Source organism: Cyphomyrmex costatus, unplaced genomic scaffold (assembly GCF_001594065.2).
Source record: "Cyphomyrmex costatus isolate MS0001 unplaced genomic scaffold, Ccosl1.0 scaffold33, whole genome shotgun sequence".
Classification (NCBI taxonomy): Eukaryota; Metazoa; Arthropoda; class Insecta; order Hymenoptera; family Formicidae; genus Cyphomyrmex; species Cyphomyrmex costatus.
This window is the reverse complement of record NW_017277450.1, coordinates 124,027-141,354: the sequence shown is the minus strand read 5'-3', so window position 1 is coordinate 141,354 and position 17,328 is coordinate 124,027. Positions and strand designations below refer to the sequence as shown.

At 37.7% G+C, this 17,328-nt stretch overlaps 1 protein-coding gene across 1 annotated transcript in view; it reads right to left on the bottom strand.

The window, feature by feature from the left end:
* Window positions 1-1,461: 1,461 nt before the first annotated feature.
* Window positions 1,462-17,328, bottom strand: part of LOC108775834 (protein Fe65 homolog) — a 123,215-nt gene continuing 107,348 nt past the window's right edge. Inside the window, exons 3-14 of the mRNA XM_018542280.1 lie at window positions 9,510-9,677; window positions 5,382-5,611; window positions 4,450-4,568; window positions 4,154-4,266; window positions 3,873-4,071; window positions 3,508-3,635; window positions 3,317-3,322; window positions 2,940-3,190; window positions 2,304-2,506; window positions 2,049-2,225; window positions 1,784-1,954; window positions 1,462-1,541 (exon numbers count right to left, since the gene is read on the bottom strand). Of these exons, the coding sequence (XP_018397782.1) occupies window positions 1,805-1,954; window positions 2,049-2,225; window positions 2,304-2,506; window positions 2,940-3,190; window positions 3,317-3,322; window positions 3,508-3,635; window positions 3,873-4,071; window positions 4,154-4,266; window positions 4,450-4,568; window positions 5,382-5,611; window positions 9,510-9,677 (1,744 nt within the window). The 3' untranslated portion in view covers window positions 1,462-1,541; window positions 1,784-1,804. The remainder of the gene's footprint in view (window positions 1,542-1,783; window positions 1,955-2,048; window positions 2,226-2,303; window positions 2,507-2,939; window positions 3,191-3,316; window positions 3,323-3,507; window positions 3,636-3,872; window positions 4,072-4,153; window positions 4,267-4,449; window positions 4,569-5,381; window positions 5,612-9,509; window positions 9,678-17,328) is intronic.

Here is a 17,328-nt window from a genome sequence, read left to right as displayed (position 1 = left end):
ATATGCATACGATTTTTTTAAAACTGCAATTCGTCGTGCTACGATGCGTCTAGCGGTAACAGTTATTTAGCGTTTGCGTTTACGAGGATAACAATTATCACCGATGATAATAATTATTAATACCGTCGTTATTTTCGGTTTAACAATTATCACTGCGCTTTTTCTAGATGTTGTGTAAACGTCATTATTGCGCACACAATGACCGACTATGAACGCGCGTGGTTTCGATATCATTGCACACCACTGATTTTTCGCTTAAGTACTATTCCTCCCCCCTTGTCCTCCCCCACCTCTGGTTGAAATCTAAAGGACGGTCGCGGTATAAGTATTTGTCGTATCGGCTTCGTGATCTCCGAGGTGCTGCAAAGCTCTCCCCTAAAGCTCCTATTTAATTCGCCATAAAAAATAAACTCCCTATTGGCCGCCGTGTAAACGTGCGCGCATGTGTTTGCGGATCGTCCCCGGACCTGTCGCGCTTGATTGGCGCATCATCACCGAAATAAGAAAACGCGATGACGTCCGTGGAATACCCGGTCGTGGTGCTGGCCGGTGTATACGTGTATGTGTGTGTGTGTGTGTGTGTATATGTGTGCGTGTGCAAGCGGAAATGTGTTCTCCGCACTCGTGTATGCGTGTACTCCGGTCGTCGTTTTCGCTAATCTCTATATCCGAGATTTCACACGCACGTGTATAATATGTGTGTATGTTGTGTTATATATTATATTTATATATATGCAAGCTCTCTATGGCTCCCCTCGAATCACCTCGAATGCCTTCGCGGATATACACTTACTACTACGCTAATTGCAGAGCTCATTCACTCTCCATGCACACAACTTGATTCGTTCGCGAGATCCCACCAGCGGGCTCCTTCTTTATCTTTCCCGCTCGAGCAAGCGAGTTGATTAAAACTTAGCGCGATAATCACCGTCTTGTATATACAGACAATTTTGCTCTTCAAACTCTTCCGTTTCTTTCGCTTTCTTCTCCTCATCCCTTCCTCCCTATCTTCCCCCGAGCTCTTTCTTTCCATTGATTTCTTGCAAATGTTGCCCACAAGCTGGTATCCACGCTGCCGCTTAAGGATTTCCGCGACAGGATCGACGTCGTCCCTGTCTCTCGACAGAACGCGGCAAATTCGCAACACCCTCCCTTCTTCATCAGATTCATTGCATTAACATACATAACATCATATCGACATAGGTAAGCGTAGTCCACTATAGCTGTGGTATTGGTATAGCACTCTGCGCAATTTTTCGCGAAATTCAGTCGTTTACGTTGTAAAGAGAATATCCATTCGCCCTACGGCTGCCTCCCGGCACATCAGGCTCGATTCCGACGTTCCTCTAGGGATTGCATTCCCAACGGGTGAACTGAATACGCCTGGTGTCCAGGGAGGGCGACAGCAGCGACTTGAGGGACGCGCTCGGCGGCGAGCCGCCGAAGTACTTGAGTGTCAACGGCGACTGCAGATGCCTGTGTCGGATCACCTCTCGCTCAGCAGGCAGTGGCCAGAGTTCCTAGACAGTCGGGGGACTAATCTGATAATCCAAAACATCCAGCTGTTTGTTAAAACTTTTCATCCCCAACAATTCTATTTATCTTGTAGTAATTACAAGAAAAATGAATGTGTGTGTGTGTGGTGTGTACATACATATATACATATATTTATATATAATTCTGTAATTTAATTTAAATTTCTAGAGTTAATGAAGATTATTAATTAACTGATGGTAAAATTTCTTAATGTTGGGGGACCGATATTTTAATAAAAATAGTTTACCTGCAGCGAGAGAGCCTCGTCTCAGGACTCCCCTTGTTTGTTCCTGCGGCCAGTTAAAGATCCAACTAAAGACTTCAGAGTTGCGCCTAAGCCTCTACCGCTGGGAGTATTAAGACTGCTGGCATTTCTGAAGCCTTGTGGATGTGCGTCCAAGCATTTCTGGTACCTCAGCTTGAACAGAAATAGAACCATCTTCTTCATCTAACATTTCCGTTTAGCTAAGCGGATTTAGAGAAAGAGAATCCTTCAGAGAGAGAATCCTTACCTTGCAAGCGGCTTCAATTGTCTTACAGAGAGCTCCGCTGCTGGGTTCGCAATTAAAGACATGTGCGATGAACAAGTCCTGTGCGGTGTGCATAATAAAAGCACATTGCTTTACATTGCGGCCTATACCAAGAAATGACAGATAGCGTACTCGACATTCGGTGATGAGCTTGTCGTCCTGAGAAAATTACAATCGTTATGAATAGTTGATTACACTTTTATTAATTTTTTTTTATATTGATGTTTCTTTACTTACGTTCGGCGTAAGAATAGAAATCATGCTAGGAGCTACGGCGACGTTGACGTTTCGCCATTGATTGATCGGCGTATTTGTCACGATATGTTCTATCGCCTCGTTCAGCACTTCCATGCCGGTCGCTTGATTGACTTGCATGGATCCGAGATACTGCGCTCGCAATACCTTCTTCGGTTCTTCCATCGGTGTTGGAAAAGATTGTGCTACACAAAGATATAACATGAGAATTATTTAACTTCTTAAGTTTATTCCTACTCTCTTCTACAAGTAATTATTTTATTTATTAAAAGTCTGATTTCTAATTCCTGAATTTATCTTCATGAATTTATTAACCGAAATATTTTTTTATAAATATATCTCTCGTAGTAAACATAACCCTGCCAGTGTATTCGAGTTTATTTGATTTAAAATGTAATTTATTTTTTACATATATTTTATTAGTAAAATTTATTATTTAAAAACTTTTTCTTTGGTATTTGATGACTTCTGTTACTGCAAGATATATTTTTTTATAACAAATTTTTTATTTGATCAATCATATTGATCTAAACTAAGCAGTATAGTAACAGCAAGGTTAATGAAATATTTAATTTTACTAAAGATATACTAAAACAAAAGATTTATTTAATTACTTACTGACTAGTGCCTGACCGTTTCTGTGGAAGCGTCGATGTTCAGTCGGCAGATTTGTAGGTCTCGTTGCGAGACTTGTCCGGCCGTTGATGTCCACCGGTTTCGCGAGATTCTGATGTTGGGAACGCTCGATCATTATCTTCTTGCAAATGTCACGGAGCGTGTTTGCGATCGTGCGTGCCGGTATGTCGCAACGAAACACATGACACATGTGTTTCCTGGTCGATCGGTCTCTTGCTACGTAAGCAAAGTCCCTGAAAGTAATAAAAAGCATTTAAGAATCGAATGTTTGTCAGATTGCAAAGTTGTCTTCTAATTTTACTTTGTACTTTATTTTATGCGATAATTTATAATATTTATAATATCGTTATATATCTTACCTTTCGCTATTGGATTCGTCCAAAAAAGAGCAGACATTTATGAAAACAATGTAAATATATTAGTAGAATGAATATGTATAAACACATTTAATATTTATTATATAAAATTTTATGTTTTATATAGAAGTTGCACATTTCGATAAAAAATTCAGTGTCTTAATTTACTTAAATATAATTAATAATTCACTCACCGACAGTGGTCTCTTCCTACGCCCCACACTCTAACTGTATGAATAGGCTGAGTGTTAAGTACGGTGAGATTCTCCGGATCGATCAGCTTGAGCGCGCCCTCGTCCAAGTCCATAAATAGATCTTTCCCCTGAAATATTTCGTTAACATATCTCTCATCTATGCTTATACTGTAGCAAAATTGAAATCAATATATATCGCTAACTATTTAAGGAATAAATGAATATGCTTTTTTATATGACATATTATATCGCTCATTTTAAACTTTATCATTTGTTAAATACACTGAGACATTATATTTCCATTCCGTATACATTTATAAATTCATGATTAATAGTATACTTAATTAATTTCTGAAGGAACTTACGTCGCCCCATCGTCCGACGACGTCCAAAAGATCGTTTCTACCGAGCGAAAGATCCACGATGCATTTGTTGACAGCTTTGCTGCTTCTTTCGGGTGTCAGATCCTCTTCTGCAATCTCCGTCCAACCCAACGATCGTACGGCGAATCTGATCGGCTTGTCCCTACCCTCGGAGTCCGCTCTGGCAGGATAGCTTCTTCGTCTGAGAAGATAAATAAAGACATAAAGACAAAATCGACGTGGCAATCACAAAAATTTGTAAATCTCAATCGAGATTTGCTTACTTGAGAGCTAATTCCACCTTCCTTTTGTTCTCTAATTCCTGGTCCAATGCCGAGCTTGTATTGCTGCGAGTCACTGTGTTCACCATACCGCTTAAAGTGTGAAAATTGTTTATCTGCAATGATAACATTGCAAACAAAAATTATAATAATGAATGAAAGGCTTTGAACTAAGATTTTATTGTATAATCTTAATCGCAATAATAATGTATATTTTTATTAATAATTCACGTTGTATAATAATTTCTTTAGACAATAATTTACGTTGTCTTATAATAATATAATTTATTATTACTTACGCTATCATTATCTTTAACAAGGCTTCGGCGCGCCTCCGTTTTCGAATGCAGAGGAGCCTCCGGCGGTTCTCTCTGTATATTTCCGCTTTTCACATGCCAATAATAAGGTCCATTTTCATCTAGAAAAACATTGAATCCGATCGTCAATAAAATTCGAAAATCAAAATTTATGATAACTGCGATAACTTTAATAATTATCGGTTATTGATTTTATCAATACATTTTTATAAATAAAAACAGCTATACAAAATTGAGAAAACAAAAACCTGATAACATATACTTTTGTTAAAAAGATATTTTTAACGTAAGTCTTTTTATATTGTATTATTTCAAACTTTAATGATTTCTTTTCTACCGAGTATTATCTAAATCCCTGCCACGTTTCCGGAAACATCAGTTTGATACGAAAATCGCACTTGTCGCTATCATGAACCGATAATCGTAGCATTTATCGTTAAATACGAGTTTTTTCCAGCATCAGTATCTCGATTGTTCGGAATTTTTGAGAAAATGTTCGACTTTCGAAAACAATTTTTTAGAATTTGGAAAAGTTTTATTTCTATATCAACATTTCCTTCTATTTCGACTCCGTTTTTATCTTACTCAATATAATTAATAGATTTAACACAATTTTTCAAGATGATAAACTTTTAATGTGTTAAAAAATTATTGTGGTTAAAGCCGTAGCATAAAAAACGCAAAACAGTAAGAGTGCAGTTAGCGAATCGACTAATCACAGCAGAGAACGTAAGGCAATATAAGAGCAGTAAGAAATTTAAAATGTTGATTTGCTTATTGCTTACGTCCTATTGTTTAAGCTCGTTTGTGTGTAATAGTACAGGAAACGATTGAAAGAAAACTAAAGTAATTGTCTTGATTGCTTGTAACAAATTCTTTTTTACTATTTGACGCAACTCTACTTCGATATTTACCTTCGTGTTTCTGCCAGCCCGGGGGCAGATTCTCGTCCTTATCCTCGGAATCGGTACTGTCCATGTCTGCCGGTTTCTCCTGGGTATTGTTCTGCAGAATCGCATTGTTCTTCTGGTCCTTTGGCTGTCGTCGTTTCACTGGCACTGCATATAGCTCGCTGTTCAGGCCACCCTCCACATGTGGCACACCGCCCATCTCTGCGGTCTCGTTGTCGGGTTTCTCGCAATAACTGTGGTGCAAAGCCAAGAAAAACTAGGGTCAAGGAACGTTTCGGTTCACCTTGCAGTTCAGTTCAGTCGCGCTATTGCCGCAATGAATAGTCCATTGAATAGTCAAGCAATACAAGTCTTGATCCAAAAGACGTCTTGGTCTAAAAGTCTCAAGACTTTAGACGTCTTTAAAGTCTTAGATACAATGAGAAAACGTAGATAATAGGAACAGGAAATAACAGTTTTCACCTATCACAAACCAAGCACTCTGCAATACACGTCTGATAAGTTGAAATAACTGATCACTCATAGCTATTCCTTTGAAGAATGGAGTGACTGTGATTGGTTAGTTTCATAACTACGGGTAATATTAAATTCGATTAAATATGTCATGTAAACATAGTCTGTTATTCCTTGTTTCTATAGCCTCTGTTCTTTTTTATTGTGTCTATTCTTTAGAGAGTTTCTGGGTCTTCTGACTTTTTAAACAAGCATATTCATGATTCTTTTTATTATATACAATCACAAGCAGTAAGATACTAACATAAGAATACATCTTCCCTAGATCCACGAATGTACATTTGTAAAAATATGTTAACTTCTTGCGTTCTTTTACGTGCATTTGCGTTACAGAAAAGGAAAATAAAGAATCAAGATTAGCATTCATAAAAATTGATACAACTGGTTGTAAGAACCGCAACGGAAACAAAGAGTTACAGATCTTAAGGGGATGCTGGAGTCGCTAATTGTGATAAAACTAGCGTTTTGACGTTTTCGTTCCTGTCCAATTTTTTCGTAATAGTTTCACAGAATAAAAATTCCTTTTTCACGATTAACATATACAGGTTAATGTACCTGCCCTTAGTGTATTTCGTATCCAAAGCTAAAAAAAATAAAAAATTACAGATTTCTTTCTTCATTTTTCAATATGGCGACCAACATAAAAGTGGATAAAAAAATTTGTAATTTTTTATTTTTTCCAATTTTGAACACAAAATATCAGGGACAAGTACAGCATGTATATATTTTAATCGTGGAAAAGGAATTTTTATTCTGAGAAACTATTACGAAGAAATTGGACAGGAATGAAAACAAAACGTTAATTTTATCGGTAATACAGGCGTAATACTCTAGCATCCCCTTAATTTGTTCAACAGAGAAACTAGCGATAATATACAGTGCAAGCTACAAATTCCATCATAACAATATGCAGATTGAAAAAACGTCCATGTCATTTTTATCGGCCTGCTTTAAATTCATAAATTTCATTTAACAGCAATTACGTATAGTCTATTCCCGGTTCGACTACGTTTGTTTAAATCCATGTCATTTTTATCGGTCTGCTTTAAATTCAAAAATTTCATTTAACAATAATTACGTATAGTCTATTCCCGGCTCGATTACGTTTGATTTGTTTAAATTCGTCTTGTAGCGTCACAAGGCGGTCACGCGATATCCACTGAAATTCTCTCCGGTCTTTCTCTCTCTTCCTCTCGTCATATTATATCGCGGAACTCCATGAAGCGAGATTGTGGTCGCGTTCGCGTGACTTAGAGGAATTTCAGTTCACGACATTTCATGGCGAATCACGATCGCCGAAATAAGCGATTTGATTTATTGCGTCGTTGTCCAGTCGTGTACGTATCGTGGAATCGGCTGTTTTGTTAAGCATTCGCGAGGACGCGTCATCGACCACGGTAGAATGACAAATTGATTTCCGCTTGTTAAATCGTCTGATCGGCAGTGCCGTCTCGCTCGTAAACCGCGCTATCGATTTACCGCAAAGGAGTCCCCGTTATCGCTCTGCCACGAGAAATCCTCGCGTGCTAATCGAAACCGGGTGCGACACGAGCCGGCCGCGGCAGGAGATTATTTACGGCGGCTGTAAAATAAAACGTCCTTTGCGAGAGAGGGCGAAGGAAATTACGCTTTCGTAGCTGGAAACGATGTAAAATTATGTACCGTGCGCTCGTGAGGGACCGAGGGCTCTGTACAAAGTTGAAATAACAAGAGATAAATCGTCGGTGAAGGGATTGTAACAGGTGTCCGTCAAGCTCATTTTCTAAGAGAGGAGAAAAGATTTCAAGCGTATTCTCACTAGATACCATATACTACAAAGAGACGCAAACAATTTTTAAGTTGAAAAAAATATTTTTTAATTTAAAATTTGAATTTAACATCAAGCTATTAAACGTCTCAAGGATCGAGTATGTACCTGTGTCCGAACATTTACGCAAAATTTATTATTTTTCAAATACTCTTTTTATTACAAAATTATAATTTAATTGTATTTAAAGATAACAATTAAATTATAATATTGTATTAAAAAAAAACATTTGAGATTAATAATAACATAAATAAATATTATTATAAATATTATAATAACGTAAATAAATATAATATATAACGTTTTGTGTGAATGTCTGGACATAGGAACATGTCCGGTCATACTGGGACGTTTATCTTAGATAAAGCAAATAATAAATTCGCGTTACGAATATATTGCTGTTGTTGGAACTTATCAAAGCAAGTTCATTCATGCTCGTTCACGCTTGTTTGCTTTGTCTACATCCACTTCATACAATAACGTGGTTGCAGGATAGAACCAATGGTCCATAATCATTCAGAACTGTTCAACATAGTTCATTTATCACGCTACGTCAGTAGAGAAATGCGATTGTGATGACGATTTCACGCAGAAGACAAGTGCAATACAAAAAGCAAGCCTGGCACAAGCCAACACTCGCATTTTTCGTCTGTTACATTTAATTTGGCTATTCGTTTACTTTCATCGCGAACATTTTTTAAAACAAAAGTACGCGAAAAAAGTAAAGTCTCTAGCCTTTAGAAAGTTCATTTTACTTTGTAATACGAAAGTCCGAAACATGTTCAACATCTATCGAGGGGGCATGAAATTTTATTTTGCTCTCCGATCGTGCTTGAGATCAACGCACAGAAATCAAAAGAGATCTGTATATAAAGGTGCAAGCAGCGAAAATTGCAGAATATTGTGCTCTATGCATTCTTATGTATTTCGTTTTAAAATGCTAAGATTGCGAGAACAAATTACATGTTTCAAAAATAAATATTATAATAATAAGTAAAAAAGGAACCGAGAGATAAGTAAATAATATAAATAAGATAAAGAACTCTATATTCGATTAAAATGGATTTTGGTATTTAATAATATTCTTATATAAATTTTTGTTCATTTTAAATTTCTTTATAATAATAAGTAAAAAAGGAACCGAGAGATAAGTAAATAATATAAATAAGATAAAGAACTATATATTCGATTAAAATGGATTTTGGTATTTAATAATATTCTTATATAAATTTTTGTTTATTTTAAATTTTAAAAATAAATCCAACATTTTCTCTAAGCGTTAAACAATCAATATTATTGCATAATAGATATAGCACAATATTATTGATCTGGGAGGTTATATTGAGTTTCCAGACTATTTATTTTCAATTGGTTAAAGAAAACATTAATAATATTGTAAGATATAATAGTATAACAATACGAAAAATTTTACGGCGGAAAACATGCGATACAATGTCGTAGTTTAATGAAAGCAACCAGAGTGGTGTCTCTCGGACACCAGTATATGCGGATTTCCCGGTTTGACGCTCTCGGTTTCGTCCTTTCACGTACGCGGTATCAGTACAACATTCCGTAAGCGATAATGCGAATACATCGTCTACAAATAGCCGCTTTAATCTGCATAGGATTGCTTACGAGAAAACGGGACGTTTCGACGAGGACGCTGAAACTCGTTACAATGAAACAAACAGAAGCAACAACTTAAGTACACAAAAGAGAAGCGATGGAACGGTGATGGCAAGCGGATCAAAATCTGCAAGAGGGATGAGGTGGTAGGTATCACGAAACCACGAGGGTGTGTTCGTACGTACTTTCTCGACTCGGAAGTGTCCGCAGCGTCGATCGATCCCGCGGATCCCGACTGAAGGGCGTGAGACTGAGGCAGGATCGCGCTCGACGACGACGTGGACGACGAGCGGGGATTCCCGTTGAGGGTGTCGTCGACGAGAGCGGACTCCGCCACACCCTCGCAGCCGTACCTGAATCAGCATATGGTTCATGCAACGCATTACAAGGGGAATGAATCGTAGTGGTGAGATAATGGCAATGTCTGTCGTGATTGCGCGCTGCTCGCTTATTAATCCTTAAACAACGCGACTCCCTTCGTGATTCACTCGAATTGCTTTCATATTACATCATTTCGTCATAAAGAGATTCGAGCGACAAGGGATTCGAGAAATTTAAGAGTTAAGCTGAGCTTCTAATGGCTCAATTACTAATCTGAAAAGAAATATTCCAATTAAACCAACAAAACGACCAAAAATGGCATTTTGGTAAACGGTAATCTGATTGTCATATAAGAAACTCTGTTTTGTCTGATAAAATGTCATTCTTGTTGATTTAATCACAATATTTTTTCAGCGTAAATTTTATTATACATTGTATTTGTACAGATATTTTTTTCGATAGTTTACATATTTTTTCTAATTAAGTGCGATTTTCATGATACGTTGTTGTCTCAATACAAAATAATTTAATTACTTTCAATGCTCTCGGTGTTTTGCAATAGTATATGGATACATATATCTCAGCTTTTATACATGAATTACTATTTGACTTGACGCACTTATAAACTGCATGACACAATATCTGAGTGCAATATCCACGAAGTCGATTCGAAATGCTGTTAAAATAAAAAATGTCACGTATTTTATGTCCGCTTAGTCTGGGATACACTCTTTCTTACTGCGAGCGCACGCATTTTCTCGCGAATGAGAATCGTGTGAGTGCAAGGAAGCGGCATTTTAATTAACGATCGGGGAACAGTGCCAGGCACCGACGTGGTTAGTACAGGGTCGCTAACCATGTCGAAGTAATTAAGGGATTAGTCGAGCGGTTTGCTGACTAACGCCAGCTGCCTCTCTTGAGTATCGTTCGGGCATTAGAGGAGGTACCTAAGGGCCACGTTTCCTTTGAAAGGAACGCATTCAAGGAATACGGATCCTCGACTTCGAGGCCTTTAATCGGCGGGATTATAACCAACTACGTGAGTTCGTAAGCGAAAACTTTTCCTTGGTATTGACTTGACTTACTTCGCACGAAGGACTTTGATGTTAAAAGTTTAGAGTGAGTGGAAATAAAAATGTTTGCATAAGGAGAGAGCGGTATCATCGTTTTCTTTTAAGTTTTTAAAGTTTTGGTAGAATCATACAATATTATAATTTTACCAAAACGGTATTATTCTATACGTAATCTTGTATATAAGTAAGAAACTAAATGGTAAGTTTTGTTAACTTTTATAGAAATTTTATGATTAATAAAATTATTAAAGCGCATCCTCGTTTTGTTGAGAATCTGAAATTTCATCCCGCAGGTGCAGCTGCGTGACACTTATTGCTTCTCCCCTTTCGTTTAACCCTTTATAAACCACCCTCCCGTCTAATGCAGGGGTCGTTTCCGTATTATCGGCGATCAGTCTCAATTCCCTTTAACGAAGATTGCACGATTATTAACAAGAATTTAGGTTTCTGCTATATTATTGCGTCATATCTACATAATCCTATTTAGGAATCGAGCGGACGCATCGATACACACTCGGTATTCCCAACTTTGTTAATTGCCCGATAATAATCGGAATAATTTCTCGTACGTGCTACTAATTGGCGAACCTACTTCTTGTCGCTTATAACAGGAGAAAACTACCAACTGGGCGTGCAGCGCGTGCTTGGAAAGAAATTTTCAAACTTTTTTCTCTTTCTCTGCATATTGCAATGGCGAAATTATCGAACGTGGTCGAAAAAGACTGCTCGAAGACGTGAATAAATATAATAACTTGGAAAAGCCTTAAAGCGTCTCCATAAAAGGAAAGAGCAAAACGTAATTAAATTTACAAGAGACGCGGATGTGAACGACAACGACGTACGAGGAGTATCTTGGAAATTCGCCAAAAGTTTCGAGAGGGTATCCTTGTACGTATATTTTGTATTAGGACACACGAAAGAACGATTAGAGACCATCAAATAAGAAACTGAATATAGTTATTAGATAACTTTTAATTGGCGTTAGAGATCCTCAAAAGAAATTGGACACAATACGTTTGATTCGTTATATTTTTTAGGACCTTTATCTACTTAAGATGAAATGAGATAGATGCATATAAAATCTATTTCTTCTTCTTCTATCTTACACAGTCCTTCGAAATGTATGAACTAAACGTATGGTGTCCAATCTCTTACTTATAATCTCTACGATCAACAAGATCGATATTGGACATGTCTGCGAGAATTCCATCGTCGATTAACACCCGGAGAATTCTTTCGACGTCGTCGTTGCATTCATCTCCGGATACATTGATTCCATCCGATGATCGGGCGCAACGATCTATCGAATTACAAATATTATGAGCGGCGTGACGTGCTCGGTTATTAAATGCGTTATTAATTAATTCCGGTAATATCGTATATCCCGGTCGGGTTTGAAATCGAACGGACCGACGAGCGTTTTATCGGAAATGAAATCGCGATATTGACGCATTGACGTAATTCGTTTTGGAGGAACGTTAACTCGGTTCTCGCGATAACGTTATAGTCGAGGATCGTTATTAATGCTGTTAATCCCGGGATTGGCGGTATTGCGACTGTATAGTATCTGTAATATTGGGTTATTGACATCGGGCGCATCGATCGATCAATGTATCCCGTACAGTATTATGAGATCAATGATCGTTTGGATGGACGACGACGCGGTCAATTTGAGCGGCTGAAACACTCTAAGATTCGTCTCGGATGATCGCAAATCGATGGTAATACGATAACAGAACATCTTGTAATATGAACTGGGAAGATGTCTATAAATATATATATAAAAGGAGAGACATTGACAGGATTAAAACTTAACTCTCTGGCCACTGGCAATATTGAATTTTAAAGATTAAGAACAATTGATTTTTTAAATTCTCATAAATTTAATTTGTAAAAAATAAGTAAAATATGTATAATCCAACTTCTATGATAATAAAAACTCGTTATTGAACTTTCGTTACTGAACTTTCATGAGTACTTATATAGAAAGAACAGTTTTGCTAAATTTTTAGCTAGATTCAGATCTAAAAATAATTTCATTAGATTATCGAAATAATTATGTACAACACTCATCAATTGCTATGCTAGAATTTTTTTGCAGCGTTGCTCATCACATTCTTGAGTTCTTTAATAATTATTTTGATGGCTCAATAAAATTATATTCAGATCTGCATCTATAACCGCCTAAATTTTTTTTAGATACCTCAACAAAATTGTTTTTTTCATGTACGTAAAAATGTCAAATATTTATACAATCTGAAACAACACAAAAATATATACTAAAGTTTGAAGTTCCGTGTTACGAATGAAGGACCAAAACATTTGCGAAAAAATTTCACGTTGCTAACGAAGATTCAAAAAACTCCTTTTAATTATTTGTGCTATACAAACACACATACACACATTAACAACATATCGTGCTACCTGGGAAAGAGTAAAGATAAACTGATCGCGGTACAACTTAAATCAGCTGCCACGGGACGGTAATTGTAATCCAGCCGGCGCGTACACGCGCGCATCGCCGTAACTTTCAGTCAGATGTAATTAAACCCAATTAGGTCGTAAGGTGAGCAACTTCTGACGCACCTGGCTGGGCCGTAAATTACGCCGGTAAGCCCCCCTCTCTTTTCCGCTCGTGTCTATCTTGCCGGCACTATGATTACAGTATTCGTAATTTTATGGTTTCTGCTCAAGAACGTGGATCATTATCTTCTGATTATATTACTATCGTCATAAATCGCGGCCCTTTTCAGGGAAACGCGAATTAAATTGTTAGGTAAGGCACGAGATAAAAAAATCATTTCCGTAATTATAAAGCACAAAAAACACATTATGAAATTAAAAAATATAATCACACAAAAAGTAGCTTAAATACTAACGTCATAACAATCATCATCATACTTCATCTTTTGAAAGAGTTTATATTTCTTTGGATTCGTATTTGGCATCGATCCTTAATGCGCCTTGCATTCTGTCAATATTCACGCAGTAACGATCGGCTCTCTCTCCTATTAATGGAATCCGACAAACGTTTCACCACGAATAAGAGAAAAAAAGAGAGAGAGAGTGAGAAAAGGAAAGGCAAACACGTAGAGGTTGCAGAGTGTCGAGGAGGTCGGAATCGGCACCCTCCTGGGTGTCTGTAATTCGCTGTCGGTGTTTGTCGATCGGCAGAAACAACGGCCGATCGACTGTGACGTGGACATCAGCGAGGGGTGATTTGCGCGAAGGGAGTTAAAAGGGAAAGGGACAGAGAAGGGAAAAAAGTGAGAAAGCCTAGAGAGAAAAAAGTGGCGCACGGCCGAAACACCGTGTAGGTAGATGGACGTCCACGCGGAGTGCGGTGCAAAGTGAAAGAGAAAGAAAGAGAGAGAGAATTGGAAAGAGAGAATGAGAGTGGTCGGGGGTTGCTCCTCTCCTCGCTCGATCAATACACACTACCAGCAACCACCCAACCCACCCTTCGTCCCTGCTCCACGGCACAACCCCTCGACCACTGTGCGGCGCTCACCCGCTAACGTCACCCCATTTCGAGCGCACAGCTATACTATCACATATAACACGCATACGTATATGCACGCAAGTACATGTTATACATCGAACAGACGATACAGATCGCTGTGATATCGACGAAGCTGCCGTCATTTCCCTCGTCTTTTTGTGCTGATTGACCGGGATCAACTTTGTCGACACGATCGACGAGCAATTGGCGAACGTGTTCCGTGGAAATCATCCCTGAGAATTGCGAATGGACAAGTCGATACCAGGATCTATGTACTCGAATGTTTTGTTTTACCTCATGAAAAGAATCACAATAACGCGCAGTTATGGAGTTATAGGCTTGGTTTCTTATTAATAGGCTGGCTACCTAGAACACGTAGAATCGCTAGTTTATTCCCTACGGCCCTTTCACCCTTCGAGTGGCTGGCGGTGCCGTATACAGCCCGCCGAGGTAATTAAGTTCTGGCCGATCCGATGGGAGAGGAAGTCTCGAGAGCTTCGGAGAGAGCTTGCTCGTGGTTTCTCCAAATACATTCAGTGGTCTTGCAATTAAACTACTATTAGAACTTCTTGCAAAAATCGTTAATTTACGAATCGGTAAATTCCCATGCCACCAAATGAATTAAAATATGCATAATTAAAAAAGTGAAGTAAAAAAAGTGAAACACATGACACAAATCGTAATTATTTTTACTGCACATTAGATTAATTTCGAATAGATCGGATAATTCCAAGCAGTATAAATGAAAGATGTATACGATAAGATATAAGATATCCAGCAAACAGCTGCTACTATATAATACTTATTTAGTAATAAAGATAATTAGTAAAAAAGGTGAGAGAAATAAAAAGAGGCAAATCGTAAAACAAAAACTGAATAGATTATAAAACAAAATGTGAAGTAGGTAGAACGCAAATAGGATTGAAATAAAAATATACATACATTAAATTTGTAAAAGATGAAATTCAATAAAATAGATAACGACAGGATGAAAGGAAGAAAGTGAGGAGAAAGATTTAATATAGAAAGTAATAAATTAAAGTGTGTGTATGTGTGTGGGAGAGAGAGAGAAAATGAGAAGTTTCTTGATAATAAATTAGAAAGTATGTGCGGATTTTGTCGAGGTACGTCGTCAAGTTTAGTAGGTTTAATATTTCTTGCTCGTTAGGAAGAATCAAGAGAAACAGAGTTCCCAAGACTTGCACAGTTGAAAGCAAGGTCAAGCGACGATTGAAAGACGCCGATCTACGCACGCTTCATGACGAGAATGTTCCGATAAATGACTCAATTCCCACAAATAGCCAATTCATGAAAGGAACTGACAATGAGTCACGTCCGTGAGAAAGATCTCTGAAATAGTTAGACTGAATTTACAATGTTGTCTCTAAGATAACTATATTGTCCCTCTTTCTTCCTGCTAGATCATTTACAGCAAATTCGGTTGGATGCACTGGTGCACGTTTAATGCCGTTGATTTAATTTATATGAATTTAATCTAATAATAAGTGTAATGAAATGCAAATATTTTAAATTATAAAATACGTACTTTATTTAATAACACAGTAAACTCTGTATTGAGAATTTCACGGTTTAATCGGTCTCTACGTTTATACTAAACATATATATCTTTTGTCAATTATTTTTTATGGCTGTAATGTGCACCAGCGTGTGCACAGAGTGCGTCCAATTAAATATCTATTAAAAGCAGACGTCTTAATTCTGCGTCTGTCATGTGAAATTTTGCACTTTTCATCCGTAATCTGGATGTTCGAGCTTCAGTGTAGATTTTTATATATTTTATTCTCGTATAAAAATCTAAAAATATCTTGCATACTTTTTAAATCCTATTTCTCTATATTTCCTGCAAATTCTCGAGACAAAACAAACTGCGATCAATCATAAAGGTTTATATTGGTTGTGGCCAGTGCGTAGAAAAGGAGAGAAAAAAATTGATCAATCGATTGACTAGTCGAATATTCTCTTCATATTCGATTAGTCAATTCTTAAAGCTATCGCACGTGAAATGCATAACAGAGCATAAGCATAACGTAAGCCCGCTGGATCAATGAGCATAAAGTCGCTATGTTGATTTGCATAAGATGCATTTCATGTTCGATAGGCTTTACAATCACAATCGCTTACAACTACGCTTACACATTTTGTAGAATGGGTTTTACGTTATTTGACAAATTATCGCGAGTAAATTGTTACCGACGTGTGAACTATTGATACTAAAAAGCGCGAAAAATTTCGCACATGCATTATTAGGGGCCGTAAAATTTTTATCGGACGCGGTATAACTTTATTAGACGGCATAATAACAACGTCTGCTTTAGGCACAGTAAACTATAGTGCCCGTTTCCCGTTTCATCGCCGTTCTTAGCTAGGAAATAGCGTCTCATCACGGTCGCCATAATAATGTCGAGGAATTTCTCACCCTCGCGTTAATCCGTATTTAGATGAATTTTTTAAATGCCACGTTTCTCCGTAAAATCTCGCAGTTTAAACAGAGTAATCTCACATTTAACAAGATAATCTCCACTTGCATAATTTCGCCCCTTCGTAGGGGCCTGTGTTTACGCCGCTAATTTTCCTTCACGTACTCCCGTGATTTAATGCCTTTCATGCTTAACGCCTATAACAAGCGCCTTCGCGATCGCAGATTCGTCCCGCCTTATGAAGACAAACCCGAGGCAAATCGCCGATAAAACCTGTTTATACTGGGAGTAACAAGATCGTTTCGTCATCTCGCGGGAATGAGCGTTAGAGTACACTTGCTACCAGAAGTTTGACGTTTACCGGGCGTTTATCGCTTCATTATCGGGCCGCTGTCGTGAAATCCTCGCGGTCCACAACAAGCCTTTTACGATGTATTATAAATCGTACGTGTTTTTTTCGTCGATATTTTTCTCTCTCCTTTTTTTTTTTTACGTACCGGCCGCAGCTAGTAAACCTTTATGATTGGCCACGGATCGTTTTGTTGGAATCTGCGCGAAACGTGGTTAATAAAGTTCTAAACTGAGAGTGGTATACGTTTTTTTGTTCATCGAAAATCTCACCCATTCCCTCCTTGTCACTTTACGAGCCTGTTTTTTTTTTTTTTTTTTT